This window comes from Puma concolor, chromosome E4, assembly GCF_028749965.1.
Source record: "Puma concolor isolate L17-30 chromosome E4, mPumCon1.1.hap2, whole genome shotgun sequence".
Classification (NCBI taxonomy): domain Eukaryota; kingdom Metazoa; phylum Chordata; class Mammalia; order Carnivora; family Felidae; genus Puma; species Puma concolor.
In genome coordinates, this window is record NC_141683.1 from 50325948 (window position 1) to 50348986 (window position 23039).

The 23039-nt window shown below is 40.9% G+C and overlaps 1 protein-coding gene and 1 long non-coding RNA gene across 6 annotated transcripts in view; one reads left to right on the forward strand and one right to left on the reverse strand.

Moving 5' to 3' along the window:
• RASAL2 (RAS protein activator like 2) overlaps positions 1 to 16165 on the reverse strand; it is a 361137-nt gene extending 344972 nt beyond the window's left edge. For all 4 annotated transcript variants that reach the window (XM_086694784.1, XM_086694783.1, XM_086694782.1 and 1 more), the window contains exon 1: positions 15816 to 16165. In XM_086694784.1, coding sequence (XP_086550910.1) covers positions 15816 to 16017 — 202 coding nt within the window. In that variant the 5' untranslated portion in view covers positions 16018 to 16165. The remainder of the gene's footprint in view (positions 1 to 15815) is intronic.
• LOC147572661 (uncharacterized) overlaps positions 1 to 23039 on the forward strand; it is a 64275-nt gene that overhangs the window by 25481 nt on the left and 15755 nt on the right. For both annotated transcript variants that reach the window (XR_015246434.1, XR_015246435.1), the window contains exon 2: positions 6939 to 7012. This is a non-coding gene — a long non-coding RNA (uncharacterized LOC147572661). The remainder of the gene's footprint in view (positions 1 to 6938; positions 7013 to 23039) is intronic.

Below are 23039 nucleotides of genomic sequence, written 5' to 3' on the forward strand. Positions count from 1 at the left end.
CAACATAAATAAGAGGTCTAGAAAGGCATGCTTTTATTTAAAAAACAAAAAAACTATTTTCCTATTTTGTATTACTGCTAAAAATACATAAATTTTAGATAGCTAACAGACTTAATCTTTATTAAATATAGAAATATCACACTACTCACCCACATACAGTTTTCGCATGTTGTCTACAGTTAATAAAACTTGGACAACTCTACAAAGATATTCAGTAACATCATGACATTCAAAGCATATCCAGCAGATCGAATGTCATTATTTTACAGTTATGGTGCTATATAAAACACATAGGTAAACTACAGGTTCAAGGTTCAAATTAACAAACATCACACTAAATGCTTTTTATAAAAAGGGCTTGAATTTTTTTTTCATGTTTATTTATTTTTGAGAGAGAGAGAGAGAGAGAGCACAAGCTGGGGAGGGGCAGAGAGAGAAAGAGGGAGACACAGAATCCGAAACAAGCTCCAGGCTCTGAGCGGTCAGCGCAGAGCCCGTTGTGGGACTCAAATCAATGAACTGTGAGATCATGACCTGAGCTAGAGTCGGTCGCTTAACTGACTGAGCCACCCAGGCAGGCATCCCTAAGAGTTTGAATTTTTTATGGGTGAGAAGCCACATTATATAATAGTCAAGAACATAACTCAAGAGCAAACTGCCTGGATTCAAATCCCACATCAGCAACGTACTTGCTATATCCCATGAGCAAGTTCCTTTAGATCGCTATGCCTCTGATTCCTCATCTACAAAATGAGGATAACAGTATTTACCTCATAGGGTATCCACGAAGATTAAATAAATTCATAGGCATAAAGCACCCAGAACTGTGCCTCGCTCATAATAAGCACCCAGGAAGTTTCACTTTGTCATCATTGTTGTTGCTATAATTATGCTCATCATTGTCACTGTTACTAGAGTTATGATTAATATATAGGATAATTATGACAAATATAAAATAAGGATTTGAAAAGATATTTTCCCCAAAAAATATTAAAAATGGCCAAAAAACACATGAAAAGATGCCCAACACCACAAATCGTTAGGGAAATGCAAATCAAAACCACGAGATACCACTTCACACCTCGTAGAATGGCTATAACCACAAAGAATGGAAAACAACAATAAGTAAGTGTGGGCAAGGATGTGGAGAATTGGAACCCTTGGGCATTGCAGACAGCAATGTAAAAGGGTACAGATAATGTGGAAAACTTTGGCTGTTTCTCAAAAGGTTAAAGAGAACTCCCACCTGGAGCCTGGTGGCTCAGTTGGTGAAGCGATGGACTCTTGATTTCAGCTCATGTCAGAGCCTCGCATCGGGCTCTGTGCTGAGTGGAGTCTGCTTAAAATTCTCTTTCTTCCTTTCTCTCTGCACCCCCCTTCTCGCCCCCCACTACAATAAATATATATAAAAATATATATTTTTTAATATTTAAACAGAACCTTATATATACTTTAATATTTAAACAGAACAACCTTAAAATCCAACAATTCTACTTCTAGGTATGTATCCCAAAGAACTGACAGTGAGTTCTCAATAAGATATTTGCATGCCAGTGTTCATAGCACCTTTTTTAAATGTTTATTTTTGAGACAGAGAGAGACAGTGTGCGAGCAGGGGAAGGGCAGAGAGAGAGGGAGACATAGAATCCGAAGCAGGCTCCAGGCTCTGAACTGTCAACACAGAGCCCCACACGGGGTTCGAACTCACAGACTGTGAGATCATGACCTGAGCCAAAGTTGAATGCTTAACCAACTGAGCCACCCAGGAGCCCCCGCAGCATTTTTTACAATAGCCAAGAAGTGGAAACAACGCAGTATCCATCAACAGATGAAGGAACAAACAAAATGTGGTATATACAAGGGAATATTATTTGGCCATTAAAAATAATGAAATTTTGATAGAGGCTACAAGGATGATACGTGCACTTTGTGAAATATGTCAAACACAGAAGGACAAATATTGTGTGATTCAACCTATATGTATTACCTACAATAGGCAAATTCATAGAGACAGGAAGAAGAATAGAGATTACCAGAAACCAGTGGGAGGGGAAAAGGGACAGTTATTGTTTACTGGGTCTGGAGTGTTTCTTAGGGATAATGAAAAAAGTTTGAATATAGACAGTGGTGAGGGTTACATAACACTGTGACTGCATTTTTTTTTTAACATTTTATTTTTAAGTAACCTCTACACCCAATATGGGGCTCAAACTCACAACCCCAAGATCAAGAGTCCCATGTTCCACAGATTGAGCCCAGCCATGTGCCCCATGACTATATTTGAACTGTATGCTTATAAATGGTTAAAATGAAATTTAGTATATATATTTTACCACACAAACACAAAAAAAGAACCTACTGGTTATTCAAGCATTTTCACTTTTATTCCTGCAGTTCCCCGATGAAGAACTCAATATCCATTTAAAAAAAAAAAATTTTTTTTTTTATTATTTATTTTTGAGAGAGAGAGAGAGAGAATGAGCAGGGGAGGAGCGGAGAAAGAGGGAGACACAGAATCCGAAGCAGACTCCAGGCTCTGAGCTGTCAGCAGAGCCTGACATGGGACTCGAGCTCACAAACTGTGAGATCATGACCTGAGCTGAAGTCGGACACTCAACTGACTGAGCCATCCAGGCACCCCTGAATATCCATTCTTAACAACATGGCTCTGAAAGACGCAGAGAAGCTAAGACCTACTGCTAAATCCTAAAACAATTTAGAAAAGCATTAAAATGCTACTTTAAACAGCTTGTGATACATTTTAATACAAACATATTAAATTGGAAACAATAACTATGAACGGAGATAATAAAGATAGGGTAATCTTTCAAAAAAGAAAAAAAGAAAAAAAAAGTACTGGATTGGAACTCAGATTCCAACCTTACCCAGATTCTAATCTTACTTCATGAAGAATATTTAAAGCATTAACTTTTTCATGATTATTTCCCCAATAAAATAGAGAAAGCTTAACCATGTTTCATAAATTTGTTGAAAGAAAAAAAAAAAGCAGGGTATTTGAGACTATAGGGGGAAAAAAGCAATTTTGTAAAAACATAATTTTATACAATATGGTTACAACTAAATGGAATAACATTACTGATTACATAAAAGAAACATGATTGCCAATTAAGCTACAGGAAAAGAAAGATTGTCAGCCAATAGAAATAACATAGTAACGCCTCTTCAACGTGACACTCTGACATCACAATCAAGGTGTATACCAAAAACACAACCTAAAGTGAAAATAACTAAAAATTTCCACTTAAACTGATTTACTTTGCACTTGCAAAAGAATGACTTAGGACTTCCAGGGGCTCCTGGGTGACTCAGTTGGTTAAGTGTCCAACTTCAGGTAAGGTGGTGATCTCACAGCTCGTGAGTTCAAGTCTAGCATCCGGCTTAGTGCTGACAGCTCGGAGCCTGGAGCCTGCTTTGGATTCTGTGTCTCCCTGTCTCTCTGCCCCTCCCCTAGTTGTACTCTGTCTCTCTCTCTCATTTTCAAAAATAAACATTAAAAAAAAAATTTTTTTTTAAAGAATGACTTAGCAAAAACAAAACAGCAAGAAATATAGCCATATCAAATCTTCTGGATTACCTATTTCAGTAGGAATCACCACAGATGATGCTATTCTTTTTTAACCATGTTATCAAGCTAGATTAAAAAATAAACATATAAATCTTCATTTCTATAAAAAGGAAAACTATCAAAACTATCAAGTCTTTATGAAACCAGAAAATACTGAAGGTAGAGTCTTTTCTTAGATATTGAAACATGTCTTTCATTAATGGTTACTGTACAGGCCATCTTCTTGTTGCTACAGACTACTCACCAACTACCTGGACAAAACTAGTCCATTTCAAAACAGGAACATGCACTAGAAAGGCCTTGTGTTTCCTCACTCAGAGCCATCTTGAAATTTACAAATACACAGAAAGTTGTGCACAGTGAAGCCTAAGGGAATCATAAGCACAAGATACTTACATATTATATCCTGTCCAAATTTAATTCAAACAAAATTTCCTGTAAGTACACAATATTAACTGGATACATTTCACTCTCGAACTGCTCGATACCATTGTTAAAAGTTCAACTACTTTGTTCCTTTCTAAATTTGCTCCTTTCTGATCTAGTAAGGCAAGCTTATGGTTATATATTATATGCTAAATGAAACAGCTGATAAAAGAATTTGAGTACGATTCCAAATATACAGAATTCTGTAAAAGGCAAAACTATGGGGGCAGTGAAAATAGCAATTGCCATCAGGTTGCCACAGGTTAGGGGGTAAGGGACATGGAGAGATGAATAAACAGAGCACGGAGGATAAAGGGCAGTAAAAATATTCTGTGTGAGGGGCACCTGGCTGGCCCAGTGGGTAGAGCATGCAACCCTTGAACTTGGGGTTGTGAGTTCAAGCCCTATGTTGGATGTGGAGATTACGGTGGAAAAAAATATTAAAAAAAAAAGAGGAAGAAAATATTCTGTGTGACACTATAATAATGGATACATGTCATACATTTGTCCAAACCTATAGAATGTACACACCAAGAGTGAATTCTAACATGAACTATACCTGCTTCAGGTTATTTCAGTTGGAGAGTCTAACATTGTATAAATAAAGCCACAGTCATGGATTTCACCCTTAACCAGACCAACTGCTTTGACTCTATACTCATGTCCTTCCCTCCTTCATTTGGAAATACGCCATTAATGAAAAGGAATACCATTGGAAAAACAACTCTATTTTTGAAAGGCAGTGTTGTTAGCATTAGAACCCTCAGGACTTTTAATATGTGCTAAATAATGTTTAAGACACTACATGAAATCTATGTAAAAATACTTCAATATGGTGAAAGTAGCAGTACAGAAGTAGGATTTAAATGAGCCAAAGGGCATCTGGGTGGTTCAGCCGGTTAAGCGCCGGGCTCCTGATTTCAGCTCAGGTCATGATCTCATGGTTCTTAAGTTCAAGCCCTGTATTGGGCTCTGCACTGACAGCGTTGGAGCCTGCTTGGGATTCTCTCTCTCTCTCTCTCTCTCTCTCTCTCTCTGCCGCTCCCCTACTTGTGCGTGTGTGCTCTCTCTCTCAAAATAAATATGAAAAAAAAATTTAAAAATAAAATAAATTATGAGCCATAATTTTATACATTTGTGGTAGGAATTGCCTTTAGGAAGGTCACACCAATTTGGCATTAACTTCTCAGGATTTTAAAAACATACTCTTTAGGGGTCGCCCAGATGGTTCAATGGGTTAAGTGTCCGACTTCGGCTCAGGTCATGATCTCATGGTTCATGGGTTTGAGCCCCACATTAGGCTCTGTGCTGACAGTTCAGAACCTGGAGCCTGCTTCAGATTCTGTGTCTCTCTCTCTCTCTCTGCCCCTCCCCCATGCATCTCTCTCTCTCTCTCTCTCTCTCTCAAAAATAAATAAACATTTAAAAAAAATTTTAATAAAACAAAAACATACTCTTCTAGGAATTCAGCCTAAGGAAATAGTGAGAAGTTCAATTTTAGCACTTGTACACAAAAACAATCAGTAGACTATTAATACAAAAATTTGGGAAATTGTTGATGTCTAAAATAGGATAATAGTTAAATAAGTTATGTTGAATTAGACTCATTAACCAATTACATTTTCATATTATAAAGGTTCAGTAATAAAACAGCATGATACTGACATATCAATATAGATAGACCAATAGAACAGAGTAGAAAATCTTGAAAGAAACCAAAATACAAATGGCAATCTACTGAAGGATAGAGAAATCATCTTAAATCAGTGGAGAAAAGATGGATTATTGAACAAATGGTATTAGGACAACTGGAAAACCATCTTTCTAAAAATGAAATTGTATCTATATCTCATACCCTATGGCAGAATGAATTGCAAATGGATCAAAGATTTAAATTTAAAAAATGAAAGCAAAGAAGTACTGGACAAATCGTGGAAGAATTATTTTATAACCTCAGACTAGGAAAGGCCATACTAACTGTAACATAAAATCAAAAAGCCATAAAAGAAAAGACTGATACATTCAAATGCATAAAAATTATTTTCTCATGGGGGGGAAGACAAATGAAAATATTGGCAACTCATCACAGATAAAAACCTCCTTATTTAATATAAGAGTTCCTACAAATCACTAGGAAAAAGACCCAATAACCAGTAAAAATGGGCAAAAGATATGTACAATGCACAGAAAAGGATATTTTTAAATGCCTCTGTGAGATAATCAATGTAAGAGATAGAAAAAATTAAACTATTTTTATCATTTAGATTGTCAGAATCAAAAATTCTTGATAATTCCCTATGTGTAGAGAGATGGGCACTCTCATACACTGCTGGTGAAATATAAATAGTTACAACCTGTAAGAAGAGCAATTTGGGATTATCTTTCAAAATTACAAGTATACATATCTTTGATAATGATTCTGTGAATTTTTTTACAAAAATATTCATACACAAGCAAAATGATTTATATTCAAGATTATTCCCTGCACTATCACTTGTACCAGCAAATCTGGGGACTGGTTAAATAAACTGTGATTCATTCAGGCATTACACAGCCACAAAAAGAATGAGGAGCTGCTTTATACACTGACAGGAAACTATATCAAAAATATATCGGTAAGTGTGTATAGAGAGGGAATGTGAGGCAGGAATAACACAAGGTGCAGATAAATTCCTATAACGGGTTATCATTTGTGTCAAAAAGGAGAAGAAAGCATACGCACAGTAAAAACTATGATGATATCAATTCAAATACAAAGCAATTAACAGCTGGCTCCAGACCCCAGAACTCCCAGCCAACTTCCTTTGTCCAGTCCATTCATTAACCTCGGAAAAAAACATGACCTTGCATTTTTGTCAACGAAATTTTTTTGGACCCCAATCTTGGCAGAGTTTCTACATACCTATTTATCTGTTTCTCTGTGCAGGGAATAGGTATGGAAGGATATACAAGAATTTCAAACGTTTATTGATTGTGCGAACAATGATTGCCTTCCAGACGGTAAGTGAAGGGTGGGGAGGAGGGGTTAGAGAGACCTCACAGAATATCCTTTTATATCTTCCAAATATTGAAAGAAGGAAATGTTATACCTTTTTATTTTTCCTAATGTTTATTTTTGAGAGCAAGTGGGACAGGGGCAGAGAGAGAGGGAGACAGAGGATCTGAAGTGGGCTCTGTGCTGACAGCACAGAGCCTGATGTGGGGCTCAAACTCACGAACCGTGAGATCATGACCTGAGCTGATGTTAGACGCTTAACCGAATGAGCCACCCAGGTGCCTGTTATACTTATTTTTTAAATAAAATTTAAAAACAGGGGAGCCTGGGTGGCTCAGTTGGTTAAGCGGCCAACTTTGGCTCAGGTCATGATCTCATGGTTCGTGGGTTCGAGCCCCGCATCTGGCTCTGTGCTGACAACTTGGAGCCTGGAGCCTGCTTCGGATTCTGTGTCTCCCTCTTTCTCTCCCCCTCCCCTGCTTGTGCTAAGGTAAATAAACATTAAAAAAATTAAATAAAATTTAAAAACAAAAATATGTTTGAAAAAACTTTAAACATTTTCAAAAACGTAAGATATTACAGTTAGAAAAGAGGCAAGATTTACAATATACACGACATGAGGGGCGCCTGGGTGGCTCAATCGATTAAGCATGGGACTCCTGATTTTGACTCAGGTAGTGGGTTCGAAGTCCACATGGTGCTTTGCACTGACAGTGCAGAGCCTGCTTGGGATTCTCTCTCTCCCTTTCTCTCTGCCCCTCCCCTGCTTGTTCTCTCTCTCCCAAAATAAATAAATAAACTCTAAAAAATATATATGTGGGGCTCCTGGGTGGCTCAGTTAAGCATCCTACTTTGGCTCAGGTCATGATCTCGTGGTTTATGGGTTCAAGGCCCGTGTTGAGTTCTGTGCTACCAGCTCAGAGCCTGGAGCCTTCTGTGTCTCCCTCTCTGCTCTTCCCCCACTCATTCTCTCTCTCTCTCTCTCTCTCAAAACAAAACAAATATTTAAAAATAAATATTAAAAAAAATATATGCAATATGATACCAAACATATTTTAAAAAGTACATTTTTACACAGAAAAGACTGGTATAAAATACAACAGAATATTAAAAGAACAGTTATCTCTAAAAGGTATAACTACAGGTAACTTTAATTTTCTTTGCATTTTCCTACAACTCAAATTCTTTACATTAAGCACTATTATATTCATAATAAGAAAAAAGATATTAAAATTTTAATGATATGAATCAGAGAGGTCAGAAATTAAAAGGTAGAAAGTTATTAGGTATTACCCAGGGTTGTAAGTATCATAAATGAAACATTCAAATTTCCTTAAAACATTACTTGCAACTGCAAAATAAACTTTATGGATGGGGCACCTGGCTGGCTTAGTCAGTAGAGTATCCAACTCTTGATTTTAGGATTGTGAGTTCAAGCCCCACATTGGGTATGTATGGAGCCTAATTAAAAAAAAAAAAAAAAGTTTAAAGAATTTATGGACAAAAAATTTAGAGATGAAACATATCTAAACATTCCTCTGCTCTACCTCTAACAATCACTATGAGATTATTCTCATCCTCCTACTTTCTGAATGTTTTGTCCATTTTTGTTTTCTGTTACCTAGGTAATGGTACTTCCAGCATTTCCCTTAAAGACTGTGAAACTAACAATCTGGTATTTCTCACTGTCGAGTTTTCCTGACCTTCAGCTTTGAAAGGCCATCTCCCTAAGGGAAAGCAGTAAGATCTAGAAGCTAAAACAAGAGGCTGAGGAATCTGAGGTTAGAGTTCTAATCCTGACAAACTGTGGAATTTGTCTCCAATTTTGGGAATAAGCTAAACTTCCTGAGCCAGTTTCCTTAATGAGGTAACCTAAAGGATTGTTTTGAAAAATATTTAGGACTATCAACTTTCAAGTTTCTTTTTAACTTCCCACACTATTCTTTTGAATTTTGTTCTCTTGCCTTATGTTAAACATTCTCCTTTGTAAATGTTTGCTCTCCCAAACAGTATCTGCAAGTATTACCAATTTTTTAGACTCAGGAGTCAGTTAAGAGGGACTGTTAGAAATCCTACTGAAAATGACACGATGGGAACGCGAGCAACGTTGAAGACAAATTATGGAAGAATAAGAATGCAATCAGGATCTAAACTGGATTCTTAGGAGCAAAGGAGACTTGGGCAACTAATTGTCACCAACACTTGGTCAGGGAAGGCAAAACTCAGACTCCTAACATCGGAACCCTGCTGTAGAGATAAGGAAGATGCTAAGCTGTGCAGCACGACCTAGCAAAGGAAGTTCTGTCATGCCTTCAAGGATTCAGTTTTTATTTTTGTTTACAGTAGACTCACTAACACTACCAACTGCACATCTTTTCCTCTGCCACCTTCATAGTGAATATTTCTTGATGGCTACCTTATCATTAGAAAATAAGCTACATTAGATTTGTAAAGCGCTCTCTACCTATAGGTCTTGCGAAGCACTTGATAGCCTTTGGGAAGAAAGGTGTCTTTACAAACATCAGAGAGCAATTATCCCTCTGCCAACACAAGGTGAAGCAATTTCAGTAGTGCCCTCAGCACACTTCCAACTCCTCCTCCTGGTTTACAAGACCAAACACCTCTCTAGTTACTTAAAAGTTATTCCAATAGGGAGGGACAGGGAACAGACAACTAAATTTTTTCTGGATTAACTCAGGCATTAGTTGAATGTTTTTTTGTGGTTCACCTACTTTAAAAGGTGATCAAATCACTCTGTGCTACTGAAGAGAGCAACTGCAAAGAACAATTACATAAATCCTCGGGTTCAACTTACCTCATCCTTCTTTCTAATGAAAGAAAGCATTAGAAACCACTGCCTTGCCACCACTTCCTTAGGAATCTCAGTAAAACTTGCTCTGTCATGTGAATTCCTTTTTTTCTTAGCAAATCAATTTATTTCATTCAACATGAGACACAATTGTACATCATTTTTTAAAGTGTATGTGCTGAATTTTATGATGTAGAAAAGATAAAGGCAATCCTTATAACGATTCTCAAAAAAAAAATAAGTGAACTATTCCCAAACAGGTGCATTCTAGAACTTTGTATTATTTGTCAGAAAACATACACATATCCTCAACTCCATACCCATAATTCCTAAATCCAAAAAGCTCTGAAAACGCTTTCTTCATAATTTCTTCAGCAGTAAAATGTGACCTTCACCCTACATAACACTATTTATAGTCTTATACCATACTTAGTGTGGATTTTTACTTACTTAACTACAGAGGTATTAACATGACTGATTCCTGGATACTGCTACAGACTCAATTAAGGGGTTTATGTCATTATATGTACACCATATTTTCTAAAATCAAAAAAATTTTTGTGAATTTTGAAACACTGTAGTCCAAATGGTTATGGAAAAGAGATTATAAATGTATATAGTTCTATTCTTCAAAAATACTGCCATTCTTTGAAAATGAAATAGCAATAAACCAACATGACAGAGAGTAGAAAAGTACTAAGCTACAATAAAGGAAATTGTCCATGTCTGTAAATATTAACAGAATATACATTTTATTTTTTTCATTTTTTTAATGTTTATTTCTGAGAAAGAGTGATGGAATGCAAGCAGGGGAGGGGCAGAGAGAGAGGGAGACACAGAATCCAAAGCAGGCTCCAGGCTCTGAGCTGTCAGCACAGAGCCCAACACAGGGCTCAAACCCACAAACTGTGAGATCATGACTTGAGCCAAAGTTGGACGCTCAACCAACTGAGCCACCCAGGTGCCCCAGACAGAATATACAATTTAAGTGAGATTTACAAGTTTTCTCTCAAAGGAAAAAAGGGAGAAGCATAAACAGTATATGCCTAAGCATTCTTGATCATTCTCTCTTACTTCAGTGAACAATTTTCTACTCCTAATGTACACAAAATTTATTTGGAAATCATGGTAAATTAATGTGTCAACATTCAAAGCTAATACCACATCCTAAGTATTGAACTCAAACTTAAAATCCCAAGAATTGGTAAAATATTTATAATTACAAAAGTTCAATTTACAGTATTTGAGGAAATTAGAACACTTAAGTAACATGAACATGTTTGGGGATGTATTGGGTACACATTCACTGATTTTATTCAAACAATCAATTAGCTACAGCACACAAAACTTGGTTGAACAAATTCATTCATCCACACATTAATACAACACAGAAGTCATGCAGGGGGTACATAGTTAAGACATGTAAGAATAAGTGATTCACTGAGAATATTCAAAGTTAATTATGTTGAGAACATTCTGTATAAAACCAGTGAGTTGGTCACATCTAATTCATACTGGACCAAAATGAAACAACTTCCTGGACTTGTTAACGGGTTGCAATGTTTTAAGCAAAGACAGACATATTCTCTAAAAATGCAATGAAACATATCTCATCCTTTGTCTTAATTCATGAAACATAAGCAAAATTATTTACTATAAACAGGGAAAACTTCTGCCTCCCCCCTCAACTCCTATCTAGTCCATGAGAAATTCCTGCCAAATTCTCAGTCACATTTCTAGAATTATACGGGATAGGATGCAGTATGATTAAGTCTCCCTTCTTCTGCTTGCTGAAATAGTACAAGCCTTTAGAAAATCTCCAGCAGATCCCTATCAGTCATCAATAAATAATGAGCTACATACTAGCTTAACGGTAAGCAATGATATTGATATTATTCATTCTATTAAGTGAATACGTTAGATAGTCCTGCTTATACTATTAAAATCAAAACTATGGTTTCTTGGTGAGCACTTTAGTGTGGTAACTGTATTTTCCCTCTAGTTATCGGAGAGCACATCTGTACATACACTTGCAGACCTGTTGTGCTGATGGGGGCAAAGCTCCAATGCATGTACTACTGGAGACTGGTATCTTCAGTTGCTCCCAGTGACCTGCACTCGCCATCCATTCATGGTAAAGTAGTTAATTTTAATGTTCTCATTGTTTACCAGAAAGCACAGACAGGGAGGCTGGCTTTGCCGCTCCGGTTTCCTTTTGCTAGGCTGCTGTGCTTTTTCAGCCAATTGACTTTGCTTTGAGGCTATAAATATCTGAAAAATGTTCTGCATTTGATGCTCTTGGATTCTGCATCCATATTTAGCTGTTTGTGGCATGCCTTTGTTTAAGCTACTCTGCCACCCATAACAGTCAGTCAGTCAGGTTGGGATATGGATGGTCATAGGACAGATGGATCGTCATTCAACAGACACTGACTATGAGCAAGGTACCAATCTGCTAGACACAGTAACAATGAAGGGGCTGGCAAGATAGGAATACAAAGACAAACTAGACAGACTTCCTGGTGTCAAACATTTTATAGTCTTGACAGGGCATGGGCACAATTTATTATAATACTATAATAAACAAATGAAACATTTTATAACTAAAAGGAAATGAAGGATAGGGCAGCATAAATATGTTCTCTTAGTTATGTCTCAAAGACATGCATTTGTGTTCTAAATATACATCTACCTATTATAAGGCTCTGACATATTACAGACAAAGTTTTCCAATCCTGGCAATACACAAAACTCCAAATAGACGTATCATTAACAAAATAGTCAACAGCAAACTTAAAACAGTGCCTAGTCTTCAAATTTCATGAGGCAAACTAATAAAATATTGTTTTCAAAAGTTTCTGTTAAGGCATTAGGTGGGGGCGGGGAGGGGGGGACTGTTACTGCCATTTGTTTGTTTGTTTGCATATTGATTTCAAACATAAGTATACTATAGAGGATGTGAACCATAGCCAGAAGCCAGGAGCACTTAATACAGCTCCTTCCTTACTTTGCACTTTTAAAATCCACATGGCTATTTCAGGTTAGGGCTCAAAACTAGATGAGCTACACCTGAGCAAGACCCCATTCCCCACCTTCCTATCTTGCCAAACACTTCAAACAAATATACATCCGCCCTCAACATTCCTGCTTTACAAAACTAAGTTCACTGACCTTTTGATAAAAGTGCTCCCCAGAAGCCCGTGACAATCATGATTTAAACTTATTAAGGGCTTTCTTGATGCCTGTCCCCAAGAGTCAGACTGGAATTGGTAGGCCAAGTTGTAGGTAAAATAATAGGGCAGGCCACAGAATCAGACAACTGTAAGGCTAAAATGGACCACAGATACCAATTACTCCAGATTCTACATTTTATGTAGAAACCTAGAGCCACGAAGTTAAAATTACTTACCCAAAGTTAGACAACCAATTTGTGGCAAAGACAGATTGAAAACCCCAGTTCTCAATCCCCAGTTGTATACTCTAGACTGGATTCCCAGTTTCTGAATTTCTTTTAAAAACATCAGACCAAACTCATTCATCTCCTTAAATTGTGTAGAAGAACCCAAATGCTCCAAAACAATCAGGATTTTGAACACGTAAGACAAACAAGTAAACAAAACAAAATGAACTAGTGTTTTCCAAGTCGATTTTCTACATGCTATTATTTTCACTTCAAAGCTTTTCAAAGTTATGCAACAGACAACTTAAAAACTAGCTAAGGACACAGAAAAGCCAAGAATCATTCCGATACTTTTGGGATATTTATATCAAACTCAAGACAACAAAGTACTATCCAGGATGAGCTGCCTTAAGGGAGGGATAGTAGTACTAAACAGTAAATAAAAACAACCTCTAGGGGCGCCTGGGTGGCTCAGTCGGTTGAGCGTCCGACTTCGGCTCAGGGCATGATCTCACAGCTCGTGAGTTCGAGCCCCGCGTCAGGCTCTGTGCTGACAGCTCGGAGCCCTGGAGCCTGCTTCAGATTCTGTGCCTGCCTCTCTCTCTCTCTGCCCCAACCCACTTACATTCTGTCTCTGTCTCTCTCAAAAATAAATAAACATTAAAAAAATCAAAATAAAAACAACCTCTAGTTAATCGATAGGAAAGACAAAAATGTTACAATGCAGTGGAAAGTCTGCAAGTTGACACTGAAATGCCCAGTACATATGTGTGTGAGAATATATGTTTATATACACATACTTAAGAATACACATACACACATACATACACGTATATATGTATACACACACACCCTCACAAATCTACCCCTTTAAAAGGATAACAAAAACATGCACATATTCTTATGGGATACATGCAAAGTACAGTAATTCGTGCTAGGTCTAGAATATCCACACAGAATAGTTTTAGACACTGAAATACTAAATTATCATATACACATATTCTTGCAGTAACGGGGCCCTAACTCTAATTTTACATAAAAACCAATGTGCCAAAGTAAGGATAGAAAAGGATAGAATGGGAAAATGGTGTAACTACAATATACTCGAACTCCAGCTCATCTTTAGATCCTCATCAACACAACCTTTGTTACAAACTATCTGATAAGTGGGATCAGCAGGTGGATGGAAAATCAGGTACTAAAGTTTTTAATCTGCTGAGAATGAACTGGGTGGCCCTGCATCATCTCCTGCTTCTTTGCTTTAATTCTTTCAGTTACTTAGAATAACATCAAAAACCACTTATAAACATCATACAAAATATAAAGTGGCCCATACATAAATCCTCAAGAATTGGTTATAAGAGCTCCAAGATTCTTAGGACTAAAAGGGCCATTAAGAGATTATTTAATCCAATTCACCCCTTTTACAGATGAAGAATCAGAGGTTAAAAAAAAAAAGTAACCTTATCTACCTCAAATCTCATAGCCACTTAGTGGCAGAATCAAGAACAAAACTCAAATTCTGGACTCCTAGTTCTGAGATCTTTCTGATAGGGACGGACTTGAAGTCTTGAAATGAACTGAACTATCCACAGAGATAACTTCTAAGTCTGGATCACTCCTGAGTAGTAAACACATATCCTCTTCAGAAGGATGAAGAAAGAAAAGCCTAATGTACTTGATCACTACAGGTGCAGATGCACGTGACTGGATAACATCTTAAGGCTGTGTTTGACTCCAGGTGCTTCAAATTTGCCCTCTTGCATTCAGCCACATTACTAACGTCTTGTGTTCACGTGAGCTAAGTGATAAACATCTTGACATTTCAAGATTTTGGAAAGGCACAGCCGAGTCCTGAATATCACCAGGCTATAAACCCTTGGGCTCTGAGTTTTCAAAGCCAGCTTGGTTTTGATGCCGCCACAAGGCTCCCCCTAATAGAATCTCATCATTCAGTTTTAATTAACGAGGTGGTTACTAGGAATGCAGAGAGGGAAAGTTTTAGTGTGTTCATCACTTTTAACTTGCTGAGTAGCAACCCAGTCACTTTACAAAGAGAATCCGAAACAATAGTGCAATCTGACACAATCCACACCCCTTGGACTAAGTGATTGCCTTTGGGCGAGTGAGGTTCAGAAAGAGGTTAGAGATGAATGAGTCTGTTCCCACCCAATAAATATTTTTTGGTTATTCTATTTTCTTATCCACTGCTATTTCATGGTATCTTGGCTTCCAGCCTTGCCCCCCTCAAGAAACAGACATGAAACTCTGTTCACTTGATCCCATGGTGTGTTCCATCAGACTTCGGTTGACAGTTCCCCTGAAGTTACCACCTGAGAACTGAGTCTGCATAGCCCAACTCCACCTTAAACTCCCTGCAGGTGCCTGAGAAAGGTCCATAGACCGTCCTGAAAGGACACCTCTCTCCCGAGTGCCAGTCTGGAGAAACTTGTTACAAACGCACGCCGCAACAAAAAAGGGATGTGCGAGACTGACCCACGATGGATGGGGACTGAGGCCAGGACTGGAGCCTAGGGATGAATTTCAGCGCGAGCAAAGGCAAGAAATACCAGCCTCTAGGGTGGCCTGCGGTCCTTACCGTACACCCGGACCCAGCTCTGTTGCTGGCACACGGACTCCAGCAGGATCCGATCCAACATGCCTCCAGCCACGGCCCCGCCGACTGGGACAACCGCTTCCAGCTCCTCCGGAGGCAGCGGCGAGTCGGACTCCAGCCCGGGGAACATCTCCGGCCAGGACAGCGCCTCCGCGGCTCCTCCGGACGACGGGGAGAGCTCCATGGTGCCCCGGAGGGACAAGGCGGCGGCGGGGCGGGCGCGCGGCTCCGCGCCCTGCCTGCGGGAAGGGGAGGAAGAGAGCGCAGCGGCGGGGGGCAAGCACCCGAGCGGCAGCCGGCACCGACGCGGCTCACCTCCTTCCCCGCCGCCCACTGCCCGCGGCTCGGGCGCTGCAGCCCACCTGCAGCCAGCGGGCGGGACCCAGGCCGGGAGGCGGATCCAGCGTGGCCCCGGCCGGGGGTGGGTCCGGGCTCAGGTGTGGGTCCCTCCCGGGAGGGGACGTGGAAGGACCCGGGAGGGGCGGCTCGCCCGCCTGCCCCCGCGGAGCCGCCTCGCTCAGCCCTCGCCGGCGTCTCTCGCGGCCAGACCGCGCTAGGGCTGGGGATGCAGTGGGGCCGGGCAGGGCTGGGGGCGTCGCCGCCAGGGGCCGCCCCCTCTGACCGGCTCCCGCCGCCGCCGCCTCAGAGGCTCGGAGGGTCCGCTCCCTCGGGGAAGGGGGGCGGTGGCCCCGGGTTCTCGCCCGCCAGTCCTCGGCCCCCACCCCAGGAATGAGCCGGCCCGCCCCCTAACTCTCAGGCCACGGCTCGCGCCGCGGCTCCGGCTCCGGCTCCGCCACCGATCCCACAAGCCCGGCAGCCGCGGCGGTGGCGGCGGCAGGCGGCATCCCAGGGTGATAGGCCGGAGCAATCGAGGGCCGAGGGCCCGGCCGCGTGTGCAATCGAGTAACGAAGCGGAGGAGGAACTGCCACCGAAGGCAGGAAAAATCGGACACCGAGCTATTCATCCGGCCGGTCCCGCCTTCTTGCCAAAGACCCTCTCGGCGCCCGGCCGCCCGGCTGCGCGCGGTGCGGGTCCCGCCAGCTGCCGCGGAAAGTGGGGACGGCGCGGGGAGGCGGGGAAGAAGAGGGGTGCGGGAAATTTAAAAAGCGAGGAAAAGAGCTTCCCTTCCCCTCTTCCCCACCCCTTTCCCTTCGCGTAGTTATTTCTGTATTCATTTATTTGGACCGACATTTCTTTCTTACTGGAGGAAGAGATTAGAGAGGCTGCTTTATTTTACAGTTGCCGTTGGGGGAACGCCTCCTTCCTTCCCAGAGACGAGACTTGGCAACGGGGTCTGGATTGTGGGATCCGCGCTCTGCGCCCTGTCCGCGCCGAAGCTGGACTTGTCATCGGTTTAGAATAGCAGGGTTAAGAAGTGTGGTGTGGATGGATGGACGGGCCTCACAAGAAATGCTCAAAAGCCCAGTATGAACCAAACATGTTTCTCTTTTTTTGCCTTTGATCTTTGTGCAATATGTTGGCTTTCTCCCCCCCCCCCCGCCCCCCCCTTCTAATGATATCACATGCGTTTTATTTTTGGTCTGTTTGGAGACCGTCTCCTTTGACCTTGGCTTTAATTTTCTGCCCACCCAAGGCGGTATTCACTGGTTCAGGTTAAAGAGATTGCTGGGAAAGTAGTAGTAATTTTTAAATCGAAAAGTAACAACTTAACCAGTGCCTCGCACGTAGTAGGTCTCCAACAATGTTTCTTGAACATGCTGCTCGAAATGGAGCAGGAGTTCCGCAAGTATATGTTTTGTTGTTGTTTTTTAACACATCGTGAGAGGGCATTTTCCCTCCCATTTCTGACTACTTTGCACAAAGACTGGTCTACAACGGGATATTTTTGTTTTCTGGTCTTGTGGTATCCTGGTATGTTGTTTGGGCTTATCAAGAGCTATGAGGATGCATTTTGTAATTTTCTCCAAACTGTTTAGGGAAATAGTATTTCAAAGCAGGAAGTGACCTTCGAGATAAGCTCATTCTGCCTCTCCTTTAATGGTTGAGGAAACTGAGGAACAGCCAGGTTAGCTGGCAAATCGACCACCACTACAAATAGGTCTGCAATGATACTGCTCATTTCAACTTTGTTCCCTCAAGAACCTTCTGTGATTAAATTTGCTGATGCATGCTTTGGTGATGCATTGGAGGGACCATTTCCACTATCCAAAACCCTGATTTCATACTGACTCCACAGTCGGATTTGCAAGTCTAAATCATTGTATTCTTCGGTCTCGAGTGGACATGGGAAGGTATTGAAGCTAGGAGATTACAGGGCCCAGCACTAAACAGAGCTAGAGCATTTTTATTTATACTAAATTACTGCTGAAGTCATGCTAACAAGTCAGAGAGTAAGTGGATAATGCGCATCAGGTGTACAGATTTGAGCACTCTTTATCAGTCAATATGTAAGGAATTTATTTAGCCAAGAAATTATCTCAAAGCAGCATTAGGAGTGGTGTATGAAACATTCACAGTTCCCCCCTCCCCCCATCTTATTCTCATGGTGGCGTCATCCATTGTTGAGCTGAAGAAAAAGCTTCTGCCCCCTCAGTAATCCTACTTCTTCTAGACTCTACAAATCCCAGTCCCTGCTTCACCTCCCCATCCTGACCCCAGACTAGCCACAGTGATTATCTAATTGCCTAAGTAATAGTATGTCTGGAATTTATCTAATGTTTATAACTTAAAGAGAAAATACTTCGCAACCTGAACAATAGGTCTGTGAGATAAGCAGAACCAATATTTTTTAAATCTCCATTTAGTCAATGAAAAAAACTGAAACATAGAATTCTATTAAGCAAACTGCCTAAAAGTAACATAGCTGGTTATGTTACTAGTCTCCTAAATTTTTAATTCATTAATGGATCTGGATTCCTTAAGGTTTTTGTTATTTTCCCACCCTTTGGTGGGTAGAGTTGTACTAACAGTTGTGGAGCCAAAAGCAAATATCCCATGGTTTTTGCAAACTATTACCACTTAAGAAAATTATTGAAGAAAAAACAAACACAAGTGACAAACTAATTTGCATAGCAGGAAAGCAGTTAATCCTACTTAGATTTATACCAGTGGTATCTCCCTGGTGTAATCCCAGATCTTAATGTGAACATAAATCCTTGGCTGATAAAGTCTTAGTTTACATTGTAGTTTGCAAACAGGCCTTTGTGTGTGAACTACAATAGAGCTAAAGTCTCATTTCCCAGCCTGCACTGCCTCCTCCTCCTTTCCTCCCTCTAGAGTTTCAGACACTAAGCTCTCAGAGGTGATCTACATATTTATTGTCGTTGGAATTCAACTCCAAGAATCAAACCCAAGCCCCAGGATAAGTGGGAACTAAAAACTGGGGAACTGCAAAGGAGAAAAACTAATAAATTCCCCCAAGTAATAGGCTGAGATTTTCAAAAGAAAGAGGCCTTGGTTTCTGAGAACACATTCCCAATCCAGGTTTCCTCTCTCTATCCTAATGTAGAGCATACCTGTGAAAGCTTTCCTAAACTGAAATGACATAAAGCAATGAAGCACATACCATTAATTTATATGGAAATTTTTTTTCAGTTTATTTATTTTGAGAGAGAGAGAGCACAAGTGGGGTAGGGGCAGAGAGAAAGGGAGGGAGAGAGAGAGAATCCCGAGCAGGCTCCACACTGTTAGTGTAGAGCTTGATGCAGGGCTCGAACTCACGAACCATGCGATCATGACCTGAGCCGAAGTCAGATGCTTAACCGACTGAGCCACCCAGGGGCCCCTATATGGGAAATTTTTTTGAGCATTCCCAGACCGAAAAAATAACCTATTTTAGGCTTTTCTGATACGTTAGAGCCCCTCTTGCTAACGGATGCACAAAATAAATCAAGATAAGCATAGATGCTCACAGACACAGTTCAAAGCTATGGTGGCTTGATGCTGAGATGCTGAGTGTAGTTTCAGGGGAAGGAGCGTGGGGGCGCTACTCTCACTGGTCAGGATGCCCGCTGTCTGTTTAATGGGCTCTCACTGCAAACACTGAACGTTATTTTTCTGTTCGCCTTTTTTCATACAGTGAAAATCCTCTTTGGATTTCTTTGGGTTAGTGAAAACAGGTACTAAGATAGATCTTTCGTAACAGCAAAGTCACATAATGTGAATTTTCAAAAGATGCCTGTATTGAGAGATGAGGATTTGGAATCTTGGCTATCACAAACTGAGGACTAAGTACGTGTCCAATTTTCTCCTCTGTTCACCTGTCAGAAAACACACACATATAAGGGGTTCCCTCATCACACGTGCTCTTAACTATTGTAGTCAGTCCCTTTTAGGCTCTCTAGACACCACTTCTAAGCAGCTAATCCCCCAAGCAGTAATGCAGCATTTAAAGTGTGGTTCACCAGCTGCTCCCTTTCAATATTCTCTTTCCCCTTGGACACAATGAGGCAGCGCTCTTCTGATTATACCCTGTAACACCGACCATGCCCAGTTCATCATAAGGGAAGAATTTAGACATTTGTCAAGATCCTTGTCTGTCTTGCTCCTGCATCAGTCTGCAATTCCCTGTTGATCTATTTATTCACTTCTGTGGTTTCAACTCACACTTGGATAATGTGGACTTTAACACATCCACCCCCAGCCCCATCCACAGGACTGAGGTCCAGTCAGGAGTTTCTAAATGTTGGATACCTCCACCAAGATATGCTTCCTGTACTTCAGACTCAGTGCATGGAAAGTGAACTCTGCCCCTCTTTCCCCTGCCCAAACACCCTTCCCTTCTTCACTTTCCTTTTTTTTTTTTTTCCTAACATTTATTTATTTTTGAGAGAGAAAGAGCATGAACCGGGGAGGTACTGAGAGACAGGGGGACAGAGGATCTGAAGCAGGCTCCGTGCTGACAGCAGAGAGCCTGAGAAAGGGCTCAAACTCATAAACTGTGAGACTATGACCTGAGCGGAAGTCTGAAACTTAACCGACTGAGCCACCCAGGAGCCCTTGAATTTCCTTTTCGGGTCAGTGGAACTAGTAGGTTCTACCTCAGACTTGCTTAAACATGGAGTTACCTTTGAATCTTCTCCTCCACCCTAGCTAGCATAAATCCAACCCCTGCTTTCCATTCCTAGTGACCATTCTGGCTCAGGCCTGGTTAGCTTTCACCATGCTAAAAGCATTAGCTTTTTAGCTGTCCTCCTTCCCCCGAGGCCTTTCCACCTCCAGTTTATCCTGTATTCTGCAGTAAGTGAATTATCCTAAAGCACAGTTCAGACCAGGTCACATCCAAGTTCAAAAAAACAGCTCCCTGCTACCTGTTAAGTAAAATGTATGTTCTACCGAGATGAAAAGGGCCTACCAGATAGTCCCAAGTCACCATTGCTTCCTGACCCATTGCCTGCATCCAGCCAGCACAAATGTCCCAGGATTCCCCAAATACATTCAGCACTTTCCTTGTTCCTTGCTTCTCCTTGTTTCTTATATCAGTAATGTCCTTTCCTCTATCTCTGCCAGCTAAAAACTTGCCAACCTTCAAGCTGCCCTTCCCCCTGCCAAGTAAATGCCAGTGTCCTCCTCCAGCAAGTCATTTCCTATCCTCCAACCTGGCAATGATCTCTGCCCCTCTGAGTTCCCATGGCATTTGTTCCTGTCTGTCTGCTGGCACCACTCATGTATATATTGTGGTAGAGTCCTCTGTGCAACTCTAATATCTGCTATTAGGTCATAAGCATCTAGAGGGCAGAGGGCTTGCATTATTCATGTTCATCCCCCACAGTGTCTTTCACATATCAACCCCTCAATGAAACCAGAAGCCAGGAAGCAAGAAATTAAACTGAAAAAAAAAACCTGGCTGGATTCATAAATGTTTGGGACAAAAGACATTTGGGGGGCACCTGGGTGGCGCAGTCGGTTAAGCGTCCGACTTCAGCCAGGTCACAATCTCGCGGCCCGTGGGTTCGAGCCCCGCGTCAGGCTCTGGGCTGATGGCTCAGAGCCTGGAGCCTGTTTCCGATTCTGTGTCTCCCTCTCTCTCTGCCGCTCCCCCGTTCATGCTCTGTCTCTCTCTGTCCCAAAAATGAATAAACGTTGAAAAAAATAAAATAAAATAAAAAATCAATTTGGGGCACCTGGGTGGCTCTGTCGGTTGAGCATCCAACTCTTGATTTCGGCTCAGGTCATGATCTCACAGTTTGTGAGTTCAAGCCCTTTCATGGGGCTCTGTGAGGACCTTGCTGAGCCTACTTGGGATTCTCTGTCTACATCTTTCTCTGCCCCTCCCCCGCTCTCACGTGTGAGTGCACGCACGCTCCCTCTCTCTCTCTCTCTCTCCCTCTCTCTCTCTCAAAAATAATGGAAAAACATTTTTTTTAAATAAAGTAAAATCAAATAAATCAATTCAGTGAACCCAGCCATGCAACCCCCATTCTCCCCTCCTGCCCTCATTAAAAAAAATAAACATACCCAGACCCAGGAGTATGACATGGCTTGCCCAAGGTCACACAACTAGTGACAGAGAAAGGGTCAGAATGCAGAGCTCCTGAATCCCAACGCATCGACCCCAACAACAGATCGTTTGCTTCCTGCTCTCCTCTGTCCTTCTCTGAGTGGATAATTTTCTTGTTGATAAAGTTTTTCTCAGCAAAGTAATTTTATTCTTTTACGTATTATTTAAGCTTAAAGCATTTGTGCCATATTCCTGGCCCCACATATAATTTTAGCAAAATTATACTTTTTTTTTTTTTTTTTTTCTAAACCAAAGGACCAAACAGAGACATCAGAGAAACATCTGGTCTGATTCATCAGGGTAGCAGCAACATTTCTATTTATACATGAGCACAGCCCTATCTTTGTAGCTCTCAGCTGTTCCTCATTGCTCACTATGTTCCCCTTTTCAACCTTGTCTGTCCCTCATCAAGAGAGCATCCTGCATCCTGAGTCTTAAACAGAAGCTAATGCAATAAAGGAAATGGATTCCCTATTCCCTAGAAGAGGCCTGTATTTAAAAGGAACTATTTCTCCACTTTCTTATTGTCTTTGTTCAAGAGCATAGGACAGCAAGCCTCAAGTACTTGGGTGACTGCTATTTGTTTTATGGCATTTTGGGTACAAAGAAGTTGGATTTAAAAAAACAAGCTATGGCATGAATTGTTTGGAAACAGGTCAGTAGAAAGAATATTTTAAATGGGGAAACTGAGGGTGATGTAGAGAACATAAGGAATACTGACTCTCCTCCAGCAATATTTGATGGT